Source organism: Camelus dromedarius, chromosome 12, assembly GCF_036321535.1.
Source record: "Camelus dromedarius isolate mCamDro1 chromosome 12, mCamDro1.pat, whole genome shotgun sequence".
NCBI lineage: Eukaryota > Metazoa > Chordata > Mammalia > Artiodactyla > Camelidae > Camelus > Camelus dromedarius.
Window position 1 is genome coordinate 48,219,267 of NC_087447.1, and position 26,493 is coordinate 48,245,759.

The window sequence follows — 26,493 nt, forward strand, 5'->3', positions numbered from 1 at the left end:
ATGTATATATACTTTAAAGTATATTTTATATACATTAAATTATATATATATTTATATACCTTAAAAATTTTAATTGTGGTAAAAATACATATAACATAAAATTAACTATCTTAACCATTTTTTTAAAAGACTTTTTTTAAAATTGATGTACCATCAATTACAATGTGTCAATTTCTGGTGTACAGCACAATGTTCTAGTCATCATATACATACATATATTCGTTAAAAGACAATTTTTTAAAGAGCAGTTTTAGGTTCATAGCAAAACTGAGAGGAAGGTACAGAGATTTCTCATATACCCCTTGCTCCCATATACACATAGCATCCCTTATTATCAACATCCCCTGCCAGAGTTGTAGTACATTTGTTACAACTGATGAACCTTCATGGACACTGATGTATCTTTTTAAGATAAGTTTTATCTTTAAATTGTGGTGTATATATATAAATATATATACATAAAATAAAATTTGACATTTTAACCATTTTTAAGTGTACAAATTCAATGGCATTCATTACATTCACAACTGTACAACTGTCAATACTATTTCCAAGACTTTTTCACCACCCCAAACAGAAACTCTGTACTGATTAAGCAATACCATATTACAGTGTATGAATATGCCACAATTTATTTATCCATTCATCTACTTATGGACACTGCTGGCTACTATGAGTTCCTGTTTTCAATTCTTTTCACTATATACCTACAAATGAAACTGCTGGGCTATATGGTAATTCTATTTAACTTTGTGAGGAAATGACACACTATTTTCTACAGCAGCTGCACTATATAAATTCCCACTAGTGATTTGTGAGAATTCCAATTTCTCCACATCCTTGCCAGTATTTGTTATTTTCTCTTTTCTATATAATCATCCTAGTAGGTGTGAAGTGGAATGCTACGTGGTTTTCATTTGCATTTCTCTAATGACTAACGATGTTAAACATCTTTTCATATGCTTATTGGTCATTTGTATATCCTCTCTAGAGAAATGTCTATTCAGTCCTTTGTCCATTTTTAAATTGAGTTTATCTTTTTTTTAAATTGATTTGTAGGAATTCTTTATATATTATGGATATTAAATCCCTATCAAATACATAACTTTCAAATATTTCCCAATTCTGTAGGTTGGGCCTGGTGTCTTTATCGAAACTCAGTTGTCAATAGACATATAGATTTATTTATGGTGTCTCAATCCTCTTCCATTGGTCTATATGTATATCCTTATGTCATTACCACATTATTTTAATTACTATAGCTTTGTAGTAAGTTTAAAATCAGGAAGTGTGAATCCTCCAATTTTAATTTTCTTTTTCAAGACTATTTTGGTAATTGCAAATTAGGATTGGCTCTTTCATTTCTACAAAAATGGCAGTAGGAATTTTGATAGGGATTGCATTAAATTTGTAGACTGCTTTGAGTAGTTGCTACTGACGTCCTAACAATATTAAGTTTTCCAATCTATTCATCTGTGATGTCTCTCCATTTATTTAGGTCTTCTTTTCTTTTTTTGAGCAGTGTTTTGTAGATTTCAATTACACACAGACTTTTACTTCAAACAAACCAACCAAAAAAAAAAAAGGAGAAAGAAAGAAAGAAAGAAGCTTCCTCCTTTATCTCAAACTATGTGAGTGTATTTCAATTATGTTTCTCAATTTAGGGCTAAGTACTAATTCCATCTCACAACATTCAATCTGAGAATGTATATTCCACTCTGCTATAGGGTGGGATAATGGGCTTACAAACTTGAAATATTATGGTAGAACATCTAATTGACAAACTTGAGGAATGTACAGGAGTGGTGTGGCTACATTTAAGAAATCTCACTGGTAGAACCTCATTACTCAGTGTGGCTGAGGTAGCTAACTGCCTACACAAATATGTGTCTTCCCCTGCTTCCTTACTAACACAAACATTTATTTATATCCATACTTAATGTATTAAAAATATTACATTTTTCAGTCTTATCTGAACTTTAAACAAATGGGGTTGACTCAGCTGGAAAATGCACTCTTGTTTTTATTTCCCTTTCCTCCTTGTTCCTTCCTGGACTGTGGATACCAGGGCTGGAACTCCAGGAACCATTCGGTAACCATGAGACAAATTTCAATATGAAAGTTATATATTAGATCTTGTTAAACATAAAGTTAGAAGGAGTCTTGGTTCTGGATGACCACAGAGCTGCCACATAAGCCCTAAAACACACTACCTTAAGATTTCTTTTACATGAAAAAAATTTATCATGTCACTTATTAATGTTATTTTTTATTTATTATAAAACACAGCCCAAAATAATTTTTAATGCTATAAACAGAAACAAGCATTTTCAGATCTCACAGACAAGAAATACAGATGTTCTCACAATTAGTACAAAGTCAGACTTTATGATAAAATGTACAACAGTCCCCTCCTTCTACTGCACTATCCTGGTTTTGGGGTACCATTCATACCACCGAATTCATAAAGATCAAAATTAACCTGAAAAACATAGCTTGTTGTTGCCCTTCTTTTGAGTTAATTTTATTCCAAGCCGAACTACAACAAAGAAGTTGATCAACTATAAGAATTAAGCCAACAGCAGGAATTACAGAAAGGATGTCTGGGAAACTAAATGTTATCAGCTATTACAGCATCGTGAATGCTACTGACAAGGAATTAATTAAAACTTTCATAAAGGTGGATGAGACATTAGTGTTACTTCTTGCTCATCTCCTTTATGGAAAGGCAGAAGGCAATAATTGCAGAAGAAACCAAAGGTAAGAGAAAATTCTTCATGTATTTTAACTTATAGCATAACTTATAACATATTATTTTAAGTGTTAATTAATTCGTTGGTTGGGGATGGGGATTCTACTTTGTAAAAAACAAATTCAACTGAGTACTTTTACAGGAGTTCACAATTCAAGATTGAAAAATTGCTTATCCAAATGTATCAGTGTCAAGATAATGATGCAAGGTAATTCTTATTTGTTATGGTATTTTATTTAGATGCTCTCCAGTCAGAGTATTGTTTATTAACCCCAACAGCTATTTTATAAAAGATTGTAGATGTAAGTTACTATTCTGCCTGACTTCCTAAAAAGTGATTTGTCACCTGTCTTGATGCCACAGAAGGCAGAGACCCAGAAACATCATGATTTTCCATACATGATTTTTCTAATATGAAAGCAATTAGTTAAGGAAAGTAAGTTTTCCTTTGTACTAAGCAATGATAATTAGTTTCTTTCTGTGGTCCAAACACATGTAAGGTTCTGTTGTCTGGTTGCTGCCTTTTCTAACATGCGAAAATAGAGAAATAATGAGTTGAAAAAGGCAACGACTAGATTAAAGGAAGAAAAAGAGTAGACAAATTAAAGAAGAGTCTAAAATTGAATAACAGAGATAAATAAAAAGAATGAAGAAAGGCAAAGGACCCCAGAAAGAGGATGCTGATAGATTCTGTTTTAGAACGGAATCCTATTCAAAAATATGTTTATATATGTATTTATGTATGTGAAAAAAATATATGTATACACACTTTCCCCTAGATATCTTTGTGCCATATTACATAGGACAGAAACTATATAGTCTGTGGGTTTTAAAAACGAGTCATTACAATGAGTATAAAATTTTAGTTATACAAGATGAACAAGTTTAGAGATCTGCTGCATAACATTATACCTATAGATAATACCGTATTGAGTACACTTAAAAATCTAAAAAGGTAGAATCTCATGTTAAGTGTTCTTACCACACTTTAAAAAAGAACCCCCTCTCTGCCCCAAATAAAATGACAGTATTTCTGGGAAAAGAAAAAAAAAGAAAAAAAGTCATTAAAAATTAAATAAAATAAAAATATAAATCAAACACTGGATCAGAAAAACAGTGCATCCAGTTATGGATTTTGTTTCTTTTGATAACAAACTGGAATTTTGTATAGAACAATCTAGAGCTTTAACTTAAAGAGGTTAAGAATATATTTGATCACCACCACTACCATCTTTCTGGACAAGTTTAATAAAGTGTCTAAAACCCACTGTTTTATCTATGCCATCCTGAACTTAATTGTCAATTTGTAACAGTCTTTGGAACAAGAAATCCTCCTTTTTAGCAATGAGACTAGCTCTTCAATTATTCATTTCAGAAATCTTTCTGTTGTGTGAGGTGGGGGTAGGGAATCTTCAAATGATTCACCGAACTCTTCACCTAACAAAGTTGGCAGCTAACCACATACGGTCAATTCTTCATATTCAAAGTTAATACTTGATATACTGTCGAGCTGCTTTCTCTAGGTAAGGGTGTAGGGTGCCGTATCATCCAAATTTTCTTGTTAGAGCTTAACTAGTATGTAGAACCTTACCTAATTCTTACAAAAATTTGTAGCTCACATTGTTAATCAGTGTCTCCTATTAACGGCAAAGTACAGTATTTTTACTTCACTAGCAACAACTTTTTCACAAAGAATCAAAAATCTTTCCTTATTTGTCAAATGCTATATAACCTCACCCCATCAACATCACTGCCCTTATGTACATCTGAATGATAAGCAGCAATAGTCTAAGTGCATGTATAGCAATGACACTTTAGGTGTGCCTGAAAGGTCTTAATTTCACAGAGAACTAAGGTATAATGAAATACTTCAGAAACATCCAGAGAACTCCAAATATAGGCTTTAGTTCATAATTCTTTAGATTGAGACTCTGACCCTAGTTCAGATTTTTTAGCCTATGGTATTTTGTTCTACTCCCAAATATTCTAGCTTAACATTCTCAGGAATTTTCCATGTACGGTTCAATGATATCAGTATTTTCTTCAGTATACCTGAGGCTGGTATTTATAGTTTCTCTGCTGAAGAGAGACAGAAGCATTGCTCAGAATCAAAATGTATGTAAGACAAGACCACCTAGACGAGGGACCTAGAAAGTTGAGGATATTTGATCTAAATGGGTCCAGAAGAAACCGAAACACTCCTTGCTGACGGAACTATTTTTCATTTCTAAACTCGGTCTTCTCATAGTGTCTTAAGAAGTGGCTAAACCATCTCTGAAATATTCAAGAATATAAAAATATATATACAGTATATATTCATTAGCTTTTTAAGAAGTGACTTTCCTTAAATTTCAGATTTATGTTTTAGTCATTCCTGTTCTATGAATTTTACGATTTTTAATAAAACAATTAAAAACAAATTCTTTGCGGGATAATGGAAATGTTCTTATTCTGGATTGTGGTAGTAGCTTCATAAGTGTACATATTGGCCAAAATTTATCAAAATCTAAAGAATTAATATTTCTTTACTACTATCTGATTTTAAGAGCTTAACGTGTATTTTGGGTAACACTCCTTTGTCATGTGTGTCTTTTGCACATCTGTGGCTTGTTTTCTCATTCTCTTGACATTGTCTTTGGAAGGTCAGAAGTTTTTAATTTTAATGAAGTTCAGTTTATCAATTGCTTCTTTATAGATCATGCCTTTGCTGTTCTATCTAAAAAGTCACTGCCATATCCAAGGTCATCTAGCTTTTCTCCAATGTTACCTTCCAGTAATTTTATAGTTTTGAGTTTTACATTTAAGTGATTCGTTTTGAGTATAACCTCTGTATCTAGATTCATTTCTTTATATGTGATGTCCAGTTGTTTCAGCACAATTTGTTGAAGAGATTGTCTTTGATCCATTGTACTGCCTTTGCTCCTTTGTCAAAGATCAGTTACAAAACCTGTATTTACATCTCAGTTCTACCACTTAGTAGTTGGATGATTTTGAACAAATTGTACAAATTTGGACAAACTTTTTCCTAGAAAAGAATGCCGAAGTTTTTTAGTTTTTCAAGTCTTCAAACCAGAAGGCATATCCCTGAAACAAATATTTCAATTATGGGAAAATAATACTAAAGAAGGGACAGGACTCAGATTTTAAATTTACCTTAAAAGGTTTCTGAAAAATAAAAACGATTCGATAAACAACCAAGACAGAGGCAGTTAATAACTATGGACATTAACCATTTCTTTAATCAGATTCACAGTTAGTTATTACCAAGACAAATCATTGAAATTGAGTTTTTACACTAACTACACAGTAACACAGATGTAAAATACTTCCATTAAAGGGGACTTTTTATTTTTAATTTTAATAAGACTATATCAAAAAGTTAATAAAGAAAAAGATTTACAATGTAATTAGGGCCTCAGTGAAAGTACTTGGTTTTAAGATTACTAATTTTTTTCTTTTTAGCCTGTTCTTTGGTCTTTTGTTTTACAATTAAGTATTTTAAACTAAGATACATATATGTAACTCAGACATACATATAACTTAGATACATATACAACTGAGAACAGACATCCTTATCTTGTTCCTGATTTTAAAGAGAACACATTCAATCTTTCAACATCAAGTATGATGTTAGCTGTAGGTTTTTCACAGATGCCTTTTAATACATTTAGAAAGTTCCCTCATATGTCTAGTTTGCTGAGTGTTTTTATCATGAAAGGCTACTGGATTTTGTCAAATGCCTCTTCCATGTCCACTGAAAAGACTGTGTGATTTTGTCCTTTATTCTATTCATATAGAGTATTACATTATTTTTTTAGGTTGAATCCGCCTTGCCATCCTGGCACCAACCTATCAATCCCACTTGGTAAACAGTATATAATCCTTTTTATAAGTTACCAGATTCAGTTTGGTAGTATTTTGCTGAGGACTATTGTGTTTATATTCATAAAGGGTATTAGTCTATAATTTTATTTTTGATGTCTTTCCCTGATTTGGGTATCAGAGTAATTAATACTGACCTCATAGAATGAGTTGGGAAGTATTTTCTCCTCTTCTATTTTTGGAAGTTTATGAAGCATTGGTATTGTCCTTTAAAAGTTTCATAGAATTGACCAGAAAGCCATTTAGTACTGCAATTTTCTTTGTAGGAAGTTTTCTGATTGCTAATTCTATCTATTTATTATAGGTATATTCAAATTTTCTATTTCTTCTTGAGTTAGTTTTAGTAGTTTGGCTCTTTGTTGGAACTTCTCCATTTCATTTGGGTTATCCAATTTGCTGGCATATAACTATTCACAGTATTCTCTTATAATCCTCTTTATTTCTGTATGGTTGGTAGTAAGGTCTTTTCTTTCACTCCTGATTTTAATAATTTGAGTCTTCTCTCTTTTTCTCCTGATTAGTTTCACTAAAGGTTTGTCAATTTTGTTGACCTTTTCTAAGAACCTTTTGGTTTCACTGAATCTCTTTATTGTTTTTCTAGTCTCTTTTCCATATATTTCTGCTCTAATACTTATTAGCTTCTGAATTAAGAATATCTTTATTTTCTCTATTTTTGTTGTTTTGACATCTGAGGCCTTGCTAACACTGGAGGAACTGGCCATCCCAGGATTTGCCAATTCCTAGAGAAGTAAACTTGCCTATGAAAGGGCCTTTCAAATGCAAACCAACCAATTTAGACCCACACTCCAACCACCTCCTCTATTACACTTAGCGCCACTATTCCCCTGCCCTAATCATCCCAACGACAGGTATGGACAACTAGGAACAGCACCTATAGCCCAGAGACTACTGAAATTATTCAAACCAGGCAATCCTAAATCTGTTTACCTGGGCTTACTCATCCTTCGCAAAGAAATCACAATAAAGGCTCATGCCCACATTCCCCATTCCCGCACCCCCATCTCACTTCCTGACCAACATCAGTACTTCTTCCATGTGCCCTCATCCTATGAAATGGAGTGTCCCTCTCCTCTTGGGATTTCTGAGTATAATAAACTATCTTTTCTATAGCCTCACCATACCTGAATAACAGTAAAACCTGTATTTTAAAGCAATTCCTTCCTTCTGCTTGCTTTAGGTTTACTTTTCTTTTTCTAGTTTTTTAGGGTAGAAGATTATTGATTTAATGTATTTCAACTTTTCCTTATAGCAGTGCTTTAGCTGTGTCCCCTAAGTTTTGATATGTTCTGTTTTCTTTTTCATTTGTCTCAAAGTATTTTCTAACTTCCTTTGTGATTTTGTCTTTGACCCCTTGGTTATTTAGGAATGTGTTATTTAACTTTCCACAAATTTGTGAATTTCCAAAATCTCCTTCTGTTAATGATTTCTAATTACAGTACATACTTATTCTTGACATCAAGTATAGATCAAAATATTAGAATCCTAGACTTGGAAGAAATCTCTATAAGAGATCTCTACAATCATTCCTATTTCTATCCCAGATGACGTTAGCAATAATTTTTCAATAGACTTTGGAAGAAGAGCTAAAGAAATCAAGTGAAAAAGTTGAGAATTACAAGCATGATCAGTTATACTTTGTATTTATATAGCATTTTACAGATTACAGAAAGTGCTTTTATATCTACAACTGCATGTAAATAAATGAATTTTTAAAAAGATCTTGAATATTACTTGTAACACAAAACAGAGACAACTAGTAGGCTGGCAAAAACAAAATACCTGATAGGTGTTGTCAAAACTGTCATACATGAATCTGGTGATCAGTGATGTCTTTCCAACTGAAAGGGAAAAAAAAAAGATTCACTTAGTTAACACATTACACTGGATTCTCAAGCGATTTTTCTACCGAGAACTGCAATTCAATTCAATAGGAAATACCTGCAATGGTTCAAATAACAATTTAAAAACATATACTTCTGAGTTTGTTGAAATGCCTTTCTCTAGTAACAGATAATCTCTCAAGTTGAGAGCACAGGTGAAGAGTATTTATTTAGTTACGAGTAAAGAGAAATGAAGAGAAAAGATGGAGGAAAACAATTATGTTGACACCTCTAATTTACAAAAGGCAAGATATTTACTCGGCCCCTAACAAAAAGAACCAGGATTAGACCAGGAAGAAATTATAGTTAATTTCCTGGACAGTAACCTGGGAAAACTGAGGTTCAGGTCCACTTCATTCAGTGAATCAAAGCTTAAACTCTGGAGTATAAAGACTAAAGATCAAGAGTCCTAGGAAGGATACGAGGGCTCCAAGAACTAGACTGCTTAAGAGTGAGAATGAGGTGGGGGGTAGGGTATGGCTTAGTGGTAAAATGTGTACTGAGCTTGCACAAGGTCCTGGGCTCAATCCCGGGTACTGCCATTAAATAAACAAACAAACCTAACTACCTCCCCCCTGAAAACAAACAAACAAACAAACAGAAAAGAATTTTAAAAAAAGAATTAGAAAGCAAATTTCCATACTTCTTTGGCAGGGCAGTCTCAAAGACTCATACTACTACTCTGTACTGATATTTTTAGGTTAATTGGTATTTCTAGTGAGAAAGGCACTTGGTCAAAAATAGTGGAATACTGGCAATTTCCTTACCAATGGGCACACTATTCAAGGGCAAGAATCATAACCAATCTTCTTATTTCTCCAGCAGCTTGGCATAGACTTAATAAATTCTAAATTAATGTAAGAATTGTATCAATTATATCAATTAGAAAAAAAACTGGACGAATGAACATCTCAAATGCTCCTCAAAATGTAAATTCTTTGGGGAGAAAAAAACAATACCTAGTCATTCATATTTTAGTAAGAATTTAAGTAACTTGATTTCAGCTCAATTTTTAGAGACCTGATCCTGGCCTCTATATTATGTCCTCCATCCATACGCCATATGAAAACCTGAATGAAGAACTGGGCCAAAGAGGAAAGAAGCCCATACAATCACAAATGTCTTATTTCAAAAATTCTAAAAAAGTGGGTTGGAGAGAAGAGCTAAAGCTAGTTTCTCTAGACCCTGGTCAAAAGCAAACTGATGTTTAGGAAGCCTCTTTTCAGAGCAATGAGTAGACCCATACACTTGTTCATTAGTAAATAGTACATATAGTTTTTATTCTGTTTCCAAAAATGCCCTTTCTTTTTAATATAAAAGAGCAAAATGTATGTTATAAAGCAGGTGACACAGAAAAGACCAAGAACAAAGAGAAAATTACATATACCCTACCACCCATATATTACTAATATTAAAACTTTAGTGTTTTTCCAAAGTATAATTTACATTTAAGAATACATATGTACTTAAAGGGAAAACCCTAGAACCATTCATAGTAAAGTCAGGAAGAATACACGTAAATTAATCAGAATCTATAAAAAGTAAATCTAAAAATCTGATGAGATAAAAGGCAAAACAGTGGTGAGGAAAATAGCAGTGGAAAATAGCAAAGGAACATACATATAATGAAGCAATAAAAAGCTTGTTTGTTAAAATAGTTTTTATTTAAATGATTAAAATTTCATTATTAAACATTTTAAATATGATTCTTCAATATGGGGTCCTTGTATAATTATTGTTCTTGTTTACCCAAAAACCTTCTATAAAATGGCATGTAAACTTATAATAATTTACTTAATGTTTGTTTTCCCTGGTAGATTATAAGCTCCGTATTTGTCTTATTTACTCCACATCATCAGAGCTTAACACATTCTTGGCACATCACACTAGGCAAACAACATCTTTGTTAAATTGATACTCAACACTTTTCCAGAAAGTAAAAAATACATACCTAGGAGTATTCAAAATAAATCTTATTTTTAATTAAACAAGCAATTTCATTATAAATACTTCTACTACAAAACACATAAAATTAATATATACTTTACATTTTAAAAGATGCCCAATGAGAATGACTTTTGTTAAATGCAAGGACTACACATTAAGTCTCTAGCTAGACTACCAAAATAAAGCAAATATTGCAATAAAGCTAGTCACAAGAACTAAAGTCTATGGCTTGTAAAGCCAAGGATGGGATTACCCCATGTAAAATAATGCATAAATATTTAACTACAAGCTTCCCCAACTATCTAAAAGCAGAGTGTTCCTATAAAACCTTTCACAAGTCAAAATGGCCTAAGGCAAAGCGGCAATTACCTTAGGAAACATCTTGCTAATCAGACTTACAAAATAAAATTAAGATAAAGCACAGATACCACAGACATAGTTCAAAGCTATAGCGACTTGATATTGAGTGCAGTTCCCAGAGAGGAGCTTGGCAGTGCCACTCTGGCTGCTTGGTGTGTGTGTTGCCTCAATAATAGCTTGCTGCATAACAAACACCCAAAAATCCTAAACACAGCAGCTCCATCCCCTGTGCTCCCCTGACACTTGTACATACAGCCTTAACTATAATCCTTTTCCTTAGGTTGAATGGGTCCTTCTATGGAAAGATGAATAAATGAATGAGCTCTGACTGTAATTACTTTTTGTCATTTAAAATGGGAGAAGCATTTTGGGTATCTTATTTCAAATTCCAGCATTAGTGAAGCTAACAGAAAATGCTCCATGGGTTGGCGTATAGGGACAATCTTTCCTACAGGACCACTTGGTAGTATTTATCAAAAATAGTAATGTGCATGCACTTCAGTCCAGCAAGCAGTTTGATCTAAACAGGAACCTAAAGAAAATAATCAGACATGTGCACAAAGATCTAGGTATCAGATTGTTTACTGTGCCATTATCTGTAAGAGTAAACAGCCTACTTTTCAATAGGGCCATGGTTATATAAATTATGATGCCTACATAAGGTCCACAATATTCTGTATCTATTCAAATTTTTGCTACAGAAATCTTAGTGCCATTGGAAATGGGTGAAAATATTTTAATGTAAAAGTCAAGCTGTAAAAAAGAGAAAACGTGTATAATTTTATTACCCCAATTTTGCTAAAGCAAATATATATTCACCATCCACAATCAAGAAAAATTAAATCAACAATAATCAAAAATTATAGTAAAAAATCTAAACATCGAAAGAGAAAAAACTAAAGGAGAAGCTCTCTTAGAGTAAAATTAAGTGGGAGCAAGACAATTATAAAATATTGGAAGAAAAGGTAGCTAAATCTATACTAATTTCTCCTCAACTGTTGAATATGCACTATACTTAAACTAAAATTGGTACAGTTACTCAATTAAGACTCTGAAATGCAGAGACCCAAGAAGAAACAAAAAATTCTGTCCCTACCTACATCAGATTAGCACATATATACCCATTTACATATTTTATATTAAAATAAAATGTTTAAAGTGTGCATCATTTTTCAATATCCCATTTTATATGACTTTCAGTTAATCAATTACCAACATTAATGTCTACTGAAGTCCTTTATAAAGAAGCAGTAGTTTTAAATATAAAATACTATACGTTCACCCAAAAGATAACTCTCTAAATAGCATATTTTGAATTAGCTGACTGCAATGAAATATTCAAATATCCCATTCTGATGCATATATTTTTAAGTAATCTCTAAAAAACTACAATGGTATTCACAATGCTGCCTTAATGTCACCTCCCGAAACAGATATTCTAGGCCAATTCCAACATTTACAACATTTCTGAAATCAGACCATCTGCAAAATGCTATTTATACTCTCTTGTAATTCAATAAAGACTCGGCATTGACAACATTCTTAGTGAGATTCCTCGTCCATTTTACCATAACAATCACTGGCAAACAATTTACGTATGAAATCTAATCCCAATGATAGCTCTATATCTCCTAAACATTTGTAGCAAATGTAAGAAAAAGATTCTGCTCACTTCTATTTCTTCATTTTAATCAGCATATACTAAATGCCAGAGATGACATGAATGCTGGGGATAAAAAAGCAATTAAAACATAGTCTCCGTTCAGGTTAAGTAGAAGAGAAAGAAAAAATTATTGTAGTGTGATAAAAAGTACAGTAGAAGTATGCACAGGATGTTGTGAGTGGGAGCAGTCTTTTATAATGAGGCTGGATGGTCAGGCAAAACTTCCCAGAGAAAACTGACTTTAGAGCTGAGGTCAGCTAGAAGACAGAGAGAGAAGATAGCATCTCAGGCCTTACTTAACAAGCATCATAAGCTACTCTATATTAGAAAGCCTACTTGTGAAGCTTTATTTAATCTTTCAGTTGTATCTGGAATATTTAAAAGAGATAAATTTAAATATGTAACTCCATTTATATATAGGAGCATTTTAATTCTTCAAAAACAAATCAGAAAAGAACATTTGCAATAAGCCATATACAGAATGTAACTCTTAAATCACAGGCTGATGAGATTTTACTTCTAATTCTAAACCTATCCCAACCTCAAGTCTACTAAGTGAATAAGGAGTATCTGGGGAAGCAGTTTCTGGGTTGGAATCCCAGTTCTGCCTTTACAAAACAAAACAAAAACAAAACTGAGATATAATTCACATACAATATTCATCCTTCTAAAGTAGAAACTTCAGAAGTTTTTAGTGTATTCACAAAGTTGTGCAACCATCAGCACTAATTTCAGAACATTTTCATTACTCCAAAAAAAGAAATTTCATACCCATTAGCAGTTCACTCCCCAAAACCCCAGTCCCAGCAACCATTAATCTACTTTCTAACTCTACAAATTTGCCTATTCTCCAGCCCACTTTTTACCAACTATGTGAGTTGTACAGTTCAATATTTCTGTGCTCCAGTTTCATCTATAAAATAAGTGTAATAATAATTCCTATATCACAGAGTAGTTGTTAAAGAGGCTAGTATGCTTGGACATGCTCAGTAATCATAAACAATTATTAGAAAGCATTTTAGAAGACAGTTCTCTTTGTAATAATCTAAGATTTCAATGGAAGAATGAAGATAATCTACAATCTAGCTATCCCCTAACTGAAATAAATGCTGGACCATAAAGCAAGTCTCAACAAATTTCAAAGATATGAAGTCATACAGAATATGTTTTCTGCCCTCAGTGAAAATGAATAAGAAATTTATAACCAAAGACACCTAGAAAGTCCCAGAATATTTGGAATTAAAGTAATATACTTCAAACCCATGGATTCTTGGAGAAATCACAATGGAAATTTTAAAATAACCTGACCAAAATGATAATGAAAATACTGTAACATATGGTATGCACTATTCGTAATAGCCAAAAAGCAGAAACAAGTCAAATGTCTATCAACACATAGATGAATAAACAAAATGTGATATGCCCATACAATGGAATAGTATTCAGCCACAAAAAGGAATGAAAAACTCACATATGCCACAACAAACATGAATCTTGAAGACACTATGCTAAATAAAAGAAACCAGTCACAAAAGGCCACATATAATTCCATTTATGTGAATTGTCTAGAACAAGCAAATATATAGAGACAGAAAATAGGTTAGTGGCTGCTTAAGGACTGGGGGGTTAGGTGAATTGGGTGATGATGCCCAATGGATGCAATGATTGTTTTGAAGGTGATGAAAATTACCTAAAATTGACAGTAGTGTGGCAATTGTACAACTCTGTGAATACAGTAAAAACTACTAAATTGTACACTTTAAATGGGTGAATTATATGGTATGTGATTTTTATCTCTAAGTTGTTATTAAAACTGTATGGTGGTCGCTGTTGTATAATGTGAATATATTTAATGCCACTGAAATTAGAAATAGTTAAAAAGGTAAATTTTGTTATATATATTTTACCACATTAAAAAACATCTCACTAGTAAAAAAAATGAAGATTTTTTAAAAATTTAATATTGGAACACCAAAGATAAGTAAAAGGAAAGCTGAAGGGGGGGAGCTGATTATTAAAGATTATAGTAACTAATTTTTGAGCTTCCAGAAGACCAAGGTATACTAATTTAGGAGATAATTTCTCTAAATGGTAATTCCTCACATAATATACTCTTCAAGAATACTTAGGATTCAAAGAATATAAGACTGATGTTTGCATAAAAAGAGAAGTCTCAATTATTCTACACCATATATAAATGAAAATTTGTGAACTACTTCATAAGTCTTGGTCATTTATACTGGCCAGATAATACTGAAACAGACAACTAAATATTTTTATTTTCTAACTTTTCTCCACAAAAATAAGCCACTATAAAAGATGAATAGGCTATGATAAAAGCAGTAGCTTAAATCAGATGTTATAATTTTAGTCACAGAACTAAGCATAAAAACAAAACAAACAACAACACTATCTGTAGTCACTATTCCATCATGGTAACAAAGACAACTAAGGTACCCAGGGACCACAGCAAAAAAAGCTCAGCTGCAAGTAAAACTCACTGCAATATCATAGCCAAGACATCTTCCCTAGGTGATGTAATTCTATAGCAAAACAGAAAATCAATTTAACAAAGCTAACACTACTCCAATGTAGCTAGCCTAGGCAACAACACTTAAGTTAAATAAAGCTAATAGCCTTTCTCTAAAGACATAAACTGAATAAAGATTTTGTTTTTCCTAAAGTTACAAAAAAGAGAGAGACTTACAACTACACTTGTACAACCACATTCAAAAACGGGGAGAATGAGTTTTGTTGTACAGAATATTTGTTGAAATAAGTAATTTCATATCTATGGCTCAAAAGTTGTTTTTAATAAAGATGCTTTATTTCTTTAAAACAATATTTATGTGAAGGGCATTAGATCTATGATATGAGTTTCCAGGATGATGAAATGGAGAAATCTAAGTGAAACCAAAAAATATTTCACTACAAAAGGGATGAAGACAGAAAAGATAATCACACAAAGGTAAAGTCCCATTGGCTTTACCTTTGGTTAGAGTAGCCACTTTTACCAAAGATGAATAAAAAGTAAATAATTTAATGCTTGGATGGCTACTATTTCTCACTTCAGTTCAAAACTATCAAGTGCTAGGGAACAAGGAGGTTGGAGGATGAGAATGAAAAACAAATATGAGTAAAGCCCTGACCACAAAGGAGTTTACAATCCACTGAAAGAGGCAAACATGCACACATAAAATAAATTAAAGAGAAGAAACCACTGTGCAAAGAAAGTGTCCATCCTCTATACTGCCAAAGATACCTTTCATCAATTTGTAAAACATTCCAAGGCTCCTCCGTATCCATAAGATAAAGATCCCTCCTTAGCAGGCATTCAAACTTGAGCTCAGCTTCTAGTTTCGTCTCCTACCTTTGCAAAACATAAATGTCATCTGACAATGATGGAAGGCTATTAGTTATTCTTCAAATATAACATGCTCCTTGGAGCATCTGAGCTTTTGCTCATGTAACCTAATTTTGTGGAACTTTTCTTTTCTGGTTACATTATGAACTTACGAATTCAATATCAGATATGGTTCTGCCTGAAGGAAAGAAAAATTAAATTACCTTTCAAAATTACTTCCAGCCTAAGATTGTATTTCTACAAGTATTTTAGAAGGCGGCAGGGATTTGTTTTATTCCTACAACAAAGTCAACATCCATCTATGAATGTATCTTAAGGATAAAAGGATAAGTTAGAAATAATCTGTACCCTCAAATAACAGTCTAGTGGTAAGTTCAAAATAAGTACTAGCATAAGACTCAATTTACCAGCATTAACTTTACTCAAAAATTTTTTAAGTCTAAGCATAGAAATTTAAGGTAAGGAAAAGCATGATCCACTTTTTCTTATGGGGAAAAATAAGGAAAAATGGCAATGTAAGAAATACTTTATCTCAAATTATCTTGTTCATGTATTTATTTACTAGTTTACCTCTCCCAACTTACAAATGGTAAGCTGTGGAACAGGAACCTCATTTATCTTGTTCATGGCTATACTCAGTTTTGATCCCTGCCTGGCACTGAATGAATTAATCAATGAAAGAAACCACTATGTGGATAGCATTCACTAAGGTAGTCTAGAGTCTGCATTCTTGGAAAAATGAAAGTCAGTATAGCTCATAGAGACATACCTATAATAAAATTCGGTAAACTGAGGTTTTAAAACCAGAAGGCCAAATTTACTAATTAATGGTAAGAAGCAACTTTCTTAAGGATGAAAATATTTAAGTTAATATGACTAGTAAATTCTCTCACTCAAGATGGACACTTATAATTTGTATGCTTTTCTATATATTATATACATCAGTAAAAAGTTTTCCTTGTCAAAAAAACACCTAATCATTATCTGAAATAACATCATATTATGGGGTTTTACACACACATACACACTTAAAATATACACAGAAAGTCAAGTCAGAGGAAGAGTGGTTAAGTAGAGCCCAAGGTCCCTGCACTGTCCAGAAGGGTAAAAGAATCAATTAACTGTAGACTTTTATAAGTCATGGCTACATGCCACAACTTCTAGGGTAATCGCTAAATAAAAGGAAAAAAATGTGTAACTTCCCAATAAAGAATATGGAATGATTTTCTAAAAGACTACAAATTCAAATAAAAAAAGAAGAGAAAAAGAAACACTCAGGACAAAAAGAAAGCACATGAAGAAGATGGTAGATTCATTTTAAATCTAAATATATAATTGCACTAAATATAATTAGTAAATGTACTAATGTTCCAATTTTAAAAACAATTATCAGACTGAACAAACACAAAACCTAATGAGTTGACTACTAAGACACATCTAAAACCTAAGAATACAAAAACGTTGGAAGTAAAAAGATAGAAAAAACACATACTATGAAAACATTAGCCAAAAGAAAGATGGTATGCCTATACCAACATCAAAGTAAATTTTAGGGCAAAAAGCATTACTAGAAACCAAGTGGAACACTTTGTGACGATAAAAGATTCAAGTCATCAAGAACATGTAACAATTCTAAATTTGTACACATCTAATTATCAAGTCTCAAAAACACATAAGATAAAAATGGAAGAACTACAAAAATAAATATACAGAGCCACAATCACCAAGGAAGACTTGAACATATCTCTTTCAGTAACAGAATAGATGAAAATTCAGTAAGGACACAGAATATTTGAACCACTTGAAGAAAACTGACCTACTGATCATAGATAGAATTCTGCACCTAACAAACTCACATTCTTTCCAGGCAAACAGGGAATATTCATTAAAACTGACAAAACAAGATAGTAAGTCTCAAGAAAATTAAAAACACTGAAAATATATTCTCTGACCACAGTACAATTAAAATAGAAATCAAAAACATACAGGAAACTAGAAAATCCCCGAGTGTTTGGAAATAATATACTTCTAAATAACCAATGGGTCAAAGGAGAAATCACAATAGAAATTAGAAAGCATTTTGTACTGAATAACAAAAATACTGCATATCGAATCTCCAAAATACCACTAAAGTAGTACTTAAACGGAAATGTACACAATTACACAGACACACGCTCTTATGTGCAACAAATATTAGCAGGGGAAAAAAAAAGTAAAAATGAGCTATATATCTCTCTCAAGAAGTTGGAAAAGACTAGCCAAATAAATCAAACTGTAAGAAAGGAAATAAAGAGCGGAAATTAATAGATAGAAAACATACAACTAAGAGTCAACAACACTGGGTTCAAGCGAAGGCTAGAGTACAAACACTATTAAAAACAAGGAAACTAAATTCACAAACTCTATGCTATCTTCAAACCCTGTCTCCATTCAGCACTAAGAAAGCTGGCAATGACATCCTCTCTATCAGAACACTAGGTAACTCTTCTTCAGGAAATCTTTCTGGCAAAAAGACAAAAGAGCTAACATCAGAGACTTCCCCCAGTCAGACCGTCCTATAGCGAAGCTCAATAAACCACATAAGAGCTTAAAATCAAATTTTTAGTGTTCAATTCTTAAACAGAAGCAGATATCCAAGTATTACTAGTTCTTTGAGGACCACATCAAATAAGAAATAGAGAAACTAAAATAAACAGAAGTGAAAAGCAATTTACAAAAAAAACAAAGTATTCAGAAGAAAGCCATATATCTCATTAATATCCTCAAAATGACAAGAGAATATAGGGAATCAAAAAGATACTACACACAGGAACAATCAGAAAACAAAGAGTTCTTTAAAATGAAAATGATAGCAGAAATAAAACATCACAGGATAAAAGAAAGTTGAGAAAATCTTATGAGAATTAAAACAGAAACAAGGAAATGAAAAAGGGGCAAAACAAGATAAAATTAGAGGATCAATCCAGGAAGTCTAATATGAATTTCAGAGAGAAATGAAAATGAGTATCATACTAGTTAAGTCAAGAAATTTTCCTGAAACTAAACAACATAACTTTCCCGTTTGAAAGGATTTATACCTATTACTCAGCATATAAAATGAAAATAAACACATCATTATGAAAGATCAAAGACCAGGAGTCATAATGGCAACATTAAACTCTACAAGGTAATATACTAATGCCTTCAAATTTCTGAAGGAAGAATATATTCAACCTAGAATTCTAAACCCTACCAAACTTCCAGTGTAAGCATTGTACAAATACATTTTCAGACATACAAGGTATCAAAAAACTTTCTACCACATTCTCTTTACTAGGAAACTACCTACTGGTGGATATGTCAAACATAATGACGGAGTAAATAACAAAGAAGAAAAAATGTAATCTGAGAAACAAAGGATCCATCCAACACAGGAGAGAAGGAAATCCTCAAAATAAGGGCAAAGAAGATCCCAGGTTGACAGCTATACACCAATCATGGTAGGTAACTAGTATAAATTAGAATAGGTCACACGGTTCTGGGGGAGACGTCCCAGACCTGATGCATTCAAATATACTGAGAGGTGATCTACACTGTTGGTACAGAGTTTGGGGATAAATTAACAATAAGCATATAAATTAAACAAAAGGAAAAAGTAAGTCAAATAGTGACACAAAGGAAAACAAAAAAATATGCAACAGAGTACAAGTAATCAGTATTTGACCCAGCTCAGCTGTGAATACCATTTATCAAATAACAGTAACATAAAGATTAAATATTGATCTAAGCAAAATGTATGATATATACATTTTGATATATAAATATATATATTTAGAGGAGATACACACACACACACACACACACACACACACACACACACACACACACACATATATTTAGAGGATGGGGGAAAACAACACTGCCAGGCTAGTACTGCAACATCAGAAATGAAAATAATTTAGAAAGGTTAAATAAACTGTCCAAGATCACACTATAAACACTGAGGTCAAGATTAGAACTAAAATCTGATCGTCTCTAGAACTGTGTTTATCACCTATATATTGCCTCCCCAAGAAAAAAAACGCTTAACTCTACAGTATAGGAACAGATTTGAGAATTTCCAAATAAGGAAGTTTGATATTTAAAATTACAAAATATGTTCTCCTGGAGATTTCCAAGAATAGAATGAAGTAACTTAAGAGTGGTCCAGTTTAACTGTCAAAGACAAGAACAGCCTAAGGAGACCTAACAACTAAATCAAATGTAGTATCCTCAAACAGAAAAAATAAATTAGAAAAAAACTAAAGAAATCTAAATAAAATATACATTTTGGTCAATAATGTATGAATACTGGAACACTGTGAAAAATGTACATGCGAGATGTTACAGAAGAAACAGTATAGAGTACATAGGAATTCTGTATTATCTTTGCAACTTTTCTGTAAATCTGAAACTATTCTAAATAAAAAAAATTATTTAAAAACAAAAAATAGAATGGGAAAGTGCTCTAAGTACTAATGTGAAAATATCTCTAGGATATATTGTTAAATGAAGAAAAGCAAGGTGCAGAATAAAGTCTGATATGTGTAAGAGAGAGTAAAGAATTATGTTCATATCTGCTTGTGTCCGCATAAAGAAATCCCAGATTGTACAAAAGAAAATAATATATATATAATAACTAATGGAGGAGGGGATAGGGAATGAGGTCACAGGAACATGGGTGGTAAGTTGTCTAAGAGTATGTCTCTTAATATAATTTTGATTTGTGAAATGTGATTGTATTAACTGTTAAAAATAAAAGTTAGGAGAAAAAGTAGTTCAGTTAAAAGCCCTAAGAGAAATATATTAAATGACTTCTCAAAGTCTTCTCCAACTATGAAATGCTCTAATTTAAGAATTTTAACTAATAGATATTTAAACTATTAGTCACATTTATACTGTGCCTTCCCTGAAACTCCATGCTCCGCTGTCAGTTCTCTGTACCTTTTAACTCTACTTTTCAAAGCAGCTGCATTCATCACATTATATTGTATTAGGTACTATATATTTCTTTCCTGATGAAATACATATTTCTTAACAGGAGGCTCTACCAAACCATTTGACAGAGTAGTGGGTTTTGGTAAACATCTGTTAATATATTTACTGAGAACTCCCCATGTGCCAGGCACTCTTCTAAATGCTTTACATTTATTAATTTAATCTTCACAATAAGTCTATATGATAGATCCTATTATCTTTATCTTACAGATAAGGAAGTTAAAGCATAAAGATGTCAATAATTTGCCCAAGGTCAGTGATCAGTGCTAAAATATGAAACCAAGATTTTGTCCTCTTAATCGCTAGCCCTACTGATTAGGTTTCAAAACAAAATAATGAAATCATTCCCTTTGTCCAAAATGCAGTATAAAGTTAGAAGATACACACAGCTTGATATAGAACCCAGCAGTTCTCAAAATATGGTCCACTGACCCTCTGCTAGGCTACCACCTTTCTGAGGGTCAAAAACATTTTCATAATATCAAGATGTTATTTGGCTTTTTGCACTTTCATTCTCTCATGTGTGTACAGTGGAGTTTCCCAGAGCCTATGTGATGTGTGATATTAAAACAAATTGAATGCAGAAGCAGCTATGAGAACCAGATGTCTTCTAATACATCGGACATTTCAGAGATTTGCAAATACATAAACGATACTACTCACTAGAGTTTTGTTTGGAAAATAATTCTCTTTCATTGAAATGATTACATTAATATGTAATGGATTTACCGCTATTATTTTTAAATGAATTAAATATTTAAATTTTTCTCAGTTAATTTTTGATACAGTAAATAATAATATAAACCACACAAACAGCTCTTCAGAGGTCTCAATAATTTGTAAAGCCACAACAGGATCCTGAGAAGAAAAAGTTTAAGATCACTGATCTAGCCAATCTAACTGTTCAGTATTCCTGGTTTCTGACATTAGGACACTTTTCCACTAGATAGCATGTTATAATTCAAAATAACTGATTTTAAAATGTAACATAAAGTGAAAAAAAATAGCAATATTAGACCAGGTATGTGCTTCTCTTTGAGATTACATTTCCTAATTTGTAACTCATAACATAGGTTTGTAGTACTATCTTCTACTGTAAACCATGAATGACATTCCTAAAAGTGCCTCTGCATTTCAAGACAATAGCCAGAGGTAGTAACAGAAGAGACTCCTCAAAGAAACTTCAGATTCAAGCTGTGTATTTCAACATTCCTTTATTAAGCCATGTATACGATTGAAATATAAAGAAATCATAAGTGTTTACAGGAAGAGCACCAAGACTGACATCATTAATTCAATATGAGAATTCATATACTGGAACAATTCTTCTTCATTATAGACCACAGAACCTTAAATTTTGAAAAGCTAAATAAAACAGTCTACATAACTTCAAATCTGTTCCATGAACACATCTTCAATAATCATGTGACATACTTTAGGTGCTATACTAATAGCAAATAATTTAACAATAACTTTAACAGAACAAAACTAATTTTGTTCAACTCAAAAAAAAAAAAGTAGGATTCTGGTCAGTCATAGTCTACTTTTTAGTGACATGGTAAAGCTATAAATTATTGTGTTTCCTGCCCCCTGAGCATCTGGAGTATCCCTGTATACAATCAAAAAAAATGTAAGTATAAAATGTTATTGTTATACTAGTAATTGCATAAGGAAAAAATGTTGACTTTTCTATAACGAAGATGACTAATAGCTTTAGTTACTATTAGATTCAACCATCATTCATTCATCAACTTTTCTGACTAGCAACTAAAAGCCTGGCACTACTGTAGGCACTGGGGAAAAAATGAACAAAAAAACCCCAGTATTTAATCTTCAAGGGACTTGCATTCTGCTGTGGGAAACAGACAAAAACAAACACAAATATTAAGATATAAATGTGGTAAATGCTATTAAGGAGACAGACAACACTTTGCCACAGATTAGTCTTTGAAAGCTGAATTGTGGGATTCTAAAACCTAAAACTAAAAAATTCATGAAGAGTTACATCAAGATGACATGGATTCTACAGACCTTTCCTAATGCATAAGAAAACTACAGACATTGCCCATGAAAACAGAGATCAATCTTTCATTGTCAAAGCTACTGGATGGCATCACTTAGCAATATAGTAACTTCAAAAGATAATTAACCTCATAATTCCAGAGTTAAAAAGCATGTAAACACAATACTAAAAGAAAAAAAAAATCTAACAGGCACCTAAGGAGACATGACAACCAAATGTAATGTGGTATATGAACTGAACGGTGAAACAAAAGATAAAAACTAAGGAAATCTGAATAAACTATTTAGTTAACAATGTATCAATATCAGTTTATCAACTGTAACAAATGTATGTGCTAATGTAAGATGGTAATAATAGGGGAAACTGGGTGGGGCTATATGGGAACACTGCATGATCTTATTTTTTCTGTAAATCTAAGACTGTTCTAAAAAATCAAACCTTAAAAACAAAAAAAAAACAAACCCACTAAAATGGCTTCAGGAATTACGGTCGGAGTGGAGAAGTTAGTAAAGACTTACAGGAATTAATGAGAAGTCATAAAACTCTGCAATGTGAATTAGAACATAAATACTCAAGAAATTCAAAGGAAACCTGCAGATATTTATCATCTTTATTCATACTAAAATCTTCCTAGGACAGAGATTAACGGCTTTTTCATGCAAACTAAACAGCTCTGCATCACAACATAAGGCAGGCAGTAACATCCCTAGAGTGCACAATAAGCACTTTAGATCCAACTTATCAATGATGACCTATAGGCTACATTTTATATATGGTAGTCTCCTGAAATTGTCATAAAATACCTGGACAAGAATCAACCTCATAGGTCTTACTAAATCACTTTGTTAAAGAAACAAGTTTATACTTACTTCTGGAAAAACAGGCAAAGAGGAGACTTGCTAAAAGGGCAGGGAGGAAAATTATGTATCAAAGGAGAAAAGTGATTCCTCAGGTCTAACTGGAAGCAATTTTGCAACTATTATTAACCTACTTTTAATGCCATACAAGTTAGTATAAATAGTTCAAGGTAGAAACGAAGGCTCTGGATTTTTATCGGTTATCTTCTTTCCAATCAAAAGAAATAAATGTCTTATAAGCTAACCTAGCAGATAACTCGATGTCTGATATCTTTGGAGGAACTAATACCTCAATGTCTCAATTTTAAAGACAGTCAGGAAAAGCGTGAGGAAAAACAACAGAGGATGATAATCTCTAAATTGTATAGTGTGAAGTTTGCTTAAAACAGCCTAAAATTGTAATTACCACAAGAAGTATTTAGAGACAGCCTTCATAAAATTAGAATCTTATACCGAACATAAAATACAGCGACAGCAGAAGCCTGACCAGGTAAATGAGATAAAAATTTCACTCATCAGATACTACGGAATATTAACCATAAAAGAATCACTTAGCCAAAATGGTATAACACATTTAAATCTAATTTAGATAACTAGATGATGAATCTATGCCTTCTCTATTCTATTACTTCCTAACTCCAAAGGAAATCCTACAAAACAAATATGTTCATTATTCTAAAGCCTTCTCTCACAGAAATCCTAAATACATAATTTAAAGAATACTCAAGAAGTGGAATAATTAACATTTCCCCAGTAATTCCTGTTTGCACCACCGTGAGGAGAATCAGACACTGCTTCGTGTTAAAAGGAGAAAAAGGAGATGTGAGATGTGAAAAATTCCAAGTAAATCGATCATGACATAGCATCTGGCTGAGATCGGAAAACCATCAACACTGCTAAAAGAATTGTCAGGGATGAAAGTCAAGACAAGAAAATGAGGTTTTCCAACAAGCCACAGCCTAAACCCAAGGGGCAAAAATCGCCACTCCCTCAACCCACATCCACTCCATCCTCAAGTCGCCTGTGAAAATATATCCTCTGTAACCCAGACCAATTCCCTACCCAGGTGAAAACAAGCCAAGAATGTTCTAGGACCCTCCACTTCCCACCTTCCATAAGATCCGCACTTGTCCGGGCCAAGCCTCTGGGGAAAACAACGCCCAGATCCCACCCTCCTCCCGCAGGGTTGAATAGGGCCGGTCTCCCCGAGTAGGGCTTCCCGGGTGGGCCTCACGGAGCTGACGAACTGGAAGAAGAGCAAGGAACAAGGGTGGGGCTCAAAGAAGGGCGCTGGGGTTGGGGAGACGACGGAGACCGGGGAAGAAAGGGATGGACAGGAGGCTGGGGCTTTGCTGGGCGGGGTGAGGACTGTTGAGGGCAGGTCGACGGGAGAGGGCCGGGCTGTGGGGAAAAGAGCCGACGAAGTCGGGGACGGAAGGGTCAAAATCAGACAGACGGACCGTGAGGGACCGGTGGCTAAGAAGAGTCGGCGAACACCGGCAAAGGCTTGGGGGTGGAACGGAGCTCGAAGGCGAGGCCCGTAGGGAGCCTCCGCGGACGGAAGGGCCGCACTGGGGGCGGTGCAGCGAAGCCGCGGCCAGTTGCCAGGAGTGGGGGAGCCGCGAACTCACCGCTCTGCTCCCCCAGGAACACCAGCTTGAATTTCCTCAGCGGATTCCCGAAGTCTCCGCCCGCGGACATGATGGAGCCGGAGGACGCCTCAGCCCAGAGACCGACGCTGCTCCAACCGGTCGATGGAGAGGCTAAAGGAAGGGCGGGCGCCGAGCTCTCTCGGCCCCTGTAGGGCCCGGTGGCGGGGCAAGGCCAGAGGGCAGGGCTCCTCTACACAGACAGGCAGCCGTCGTCACCGCCGCCTCCCGTCTGAGTCGCCTAGCACCGAGCGAGGCCCGGGGCTAGAAACGGAAGGAAGGCGCTGTCGGAAGCAGCTAGGGCTGTGCTCTGGGTTCTCAACGCTAGAGCTGTTGCCTCCTCAGCACCCAGCACGGAGACTCGGATGAGAGTAGCGTAGCCAGAGCCGCAGAAGCGTCTGGGACCTCTCACAAGCAGCGCCCCAGCTCCACAGCTGCCGCCGCTGCTGCCGCCGCAGCCCAACCTGCTGAGTGCGCGAGCCTCTGGCGCGGCGCGGGCGAGCCCGGGCGCGAGCCTGCCGCCCCGGCAGCCCTGGCGTGCGTGCGTGCGTGCGCGTGCGCGCCACAGCCAGTACCTTCCTAGTTTAGCCTGCTCTGCCGGCTCCGCCCGCAGCGGAAACCACTGCAGGTTAGGTTTCCTCTCGCGTCTGGAGAAACAAGGAAGAGGTGGGGCGCAGCCTGGGGCAACTGAGAGGTGGAATAAGGAGCACTTATGTCACTTACACTGTGAGCCAATCGGAAGAGGTCAAGGGCGGGCAGGGAAAGGAGTGATGCGGTGGCGCGAGAGCGCGCGCATGGCCTTCGGGCAGTGGAAAGCGACTCAATGTGGCGGCCATACGGAGTGTGGCGTATAGCAGCCTAAGGGGAGGCGGGGAAGTGGGGCGGAGGCGGGGACTGAGTGGAGGTGGAATTGACCCCAACAAATGCGGGGAAGTTGGAAAGCCCTAATGTGTACAGGAGGTTCCTATTTCCTGAGCCCTCAGCCCTGCTTCACGTTCCTCACATCCACCCCTAACCTATGTACCCACCTTCTCCATCTTGTTATAATCCCTCACACGATATCCTACTAGGTACATTCT

At 34.4% G+C, this 26,493-nt stretch overlaps 1 protein-coding gene across 2 annotated transcripts in view; it reads right to left on the minus strand.

Moving 5' to 3' along the window:
- Window positions 1-25,934, minus strand: part of RAB6A (RAB6A, member RAS oncogene family) — a 45,873-nt gene extending 19,939 nt beyond the window's left edge. The window contains exons 1-2 of one of the 2 annotated variants that reach the window (XM_031460306.2): window positions 25,397-25,934; window positions 8,435-8,493 (exon numbers count right to left, since the gene is read on the minus strand). In XM_031460306.2, the coding sequence (XP_031316166.1) occupies window positions 8,435-8,493; window positions 25,397-25,466 (129 nt within the window). In that variant the 5' untranslated portion in view covers window positions 25,467-25,934. The remainder of the gene's footprint in view (window positions 1-8,434; window positions 8,494-25,396) is intronic. The other variant, XM_031460305.2, reaches the window with a different exon arrangement.
- Window positions 25,935-26,493: the final 559 nt, after the last annotated feature.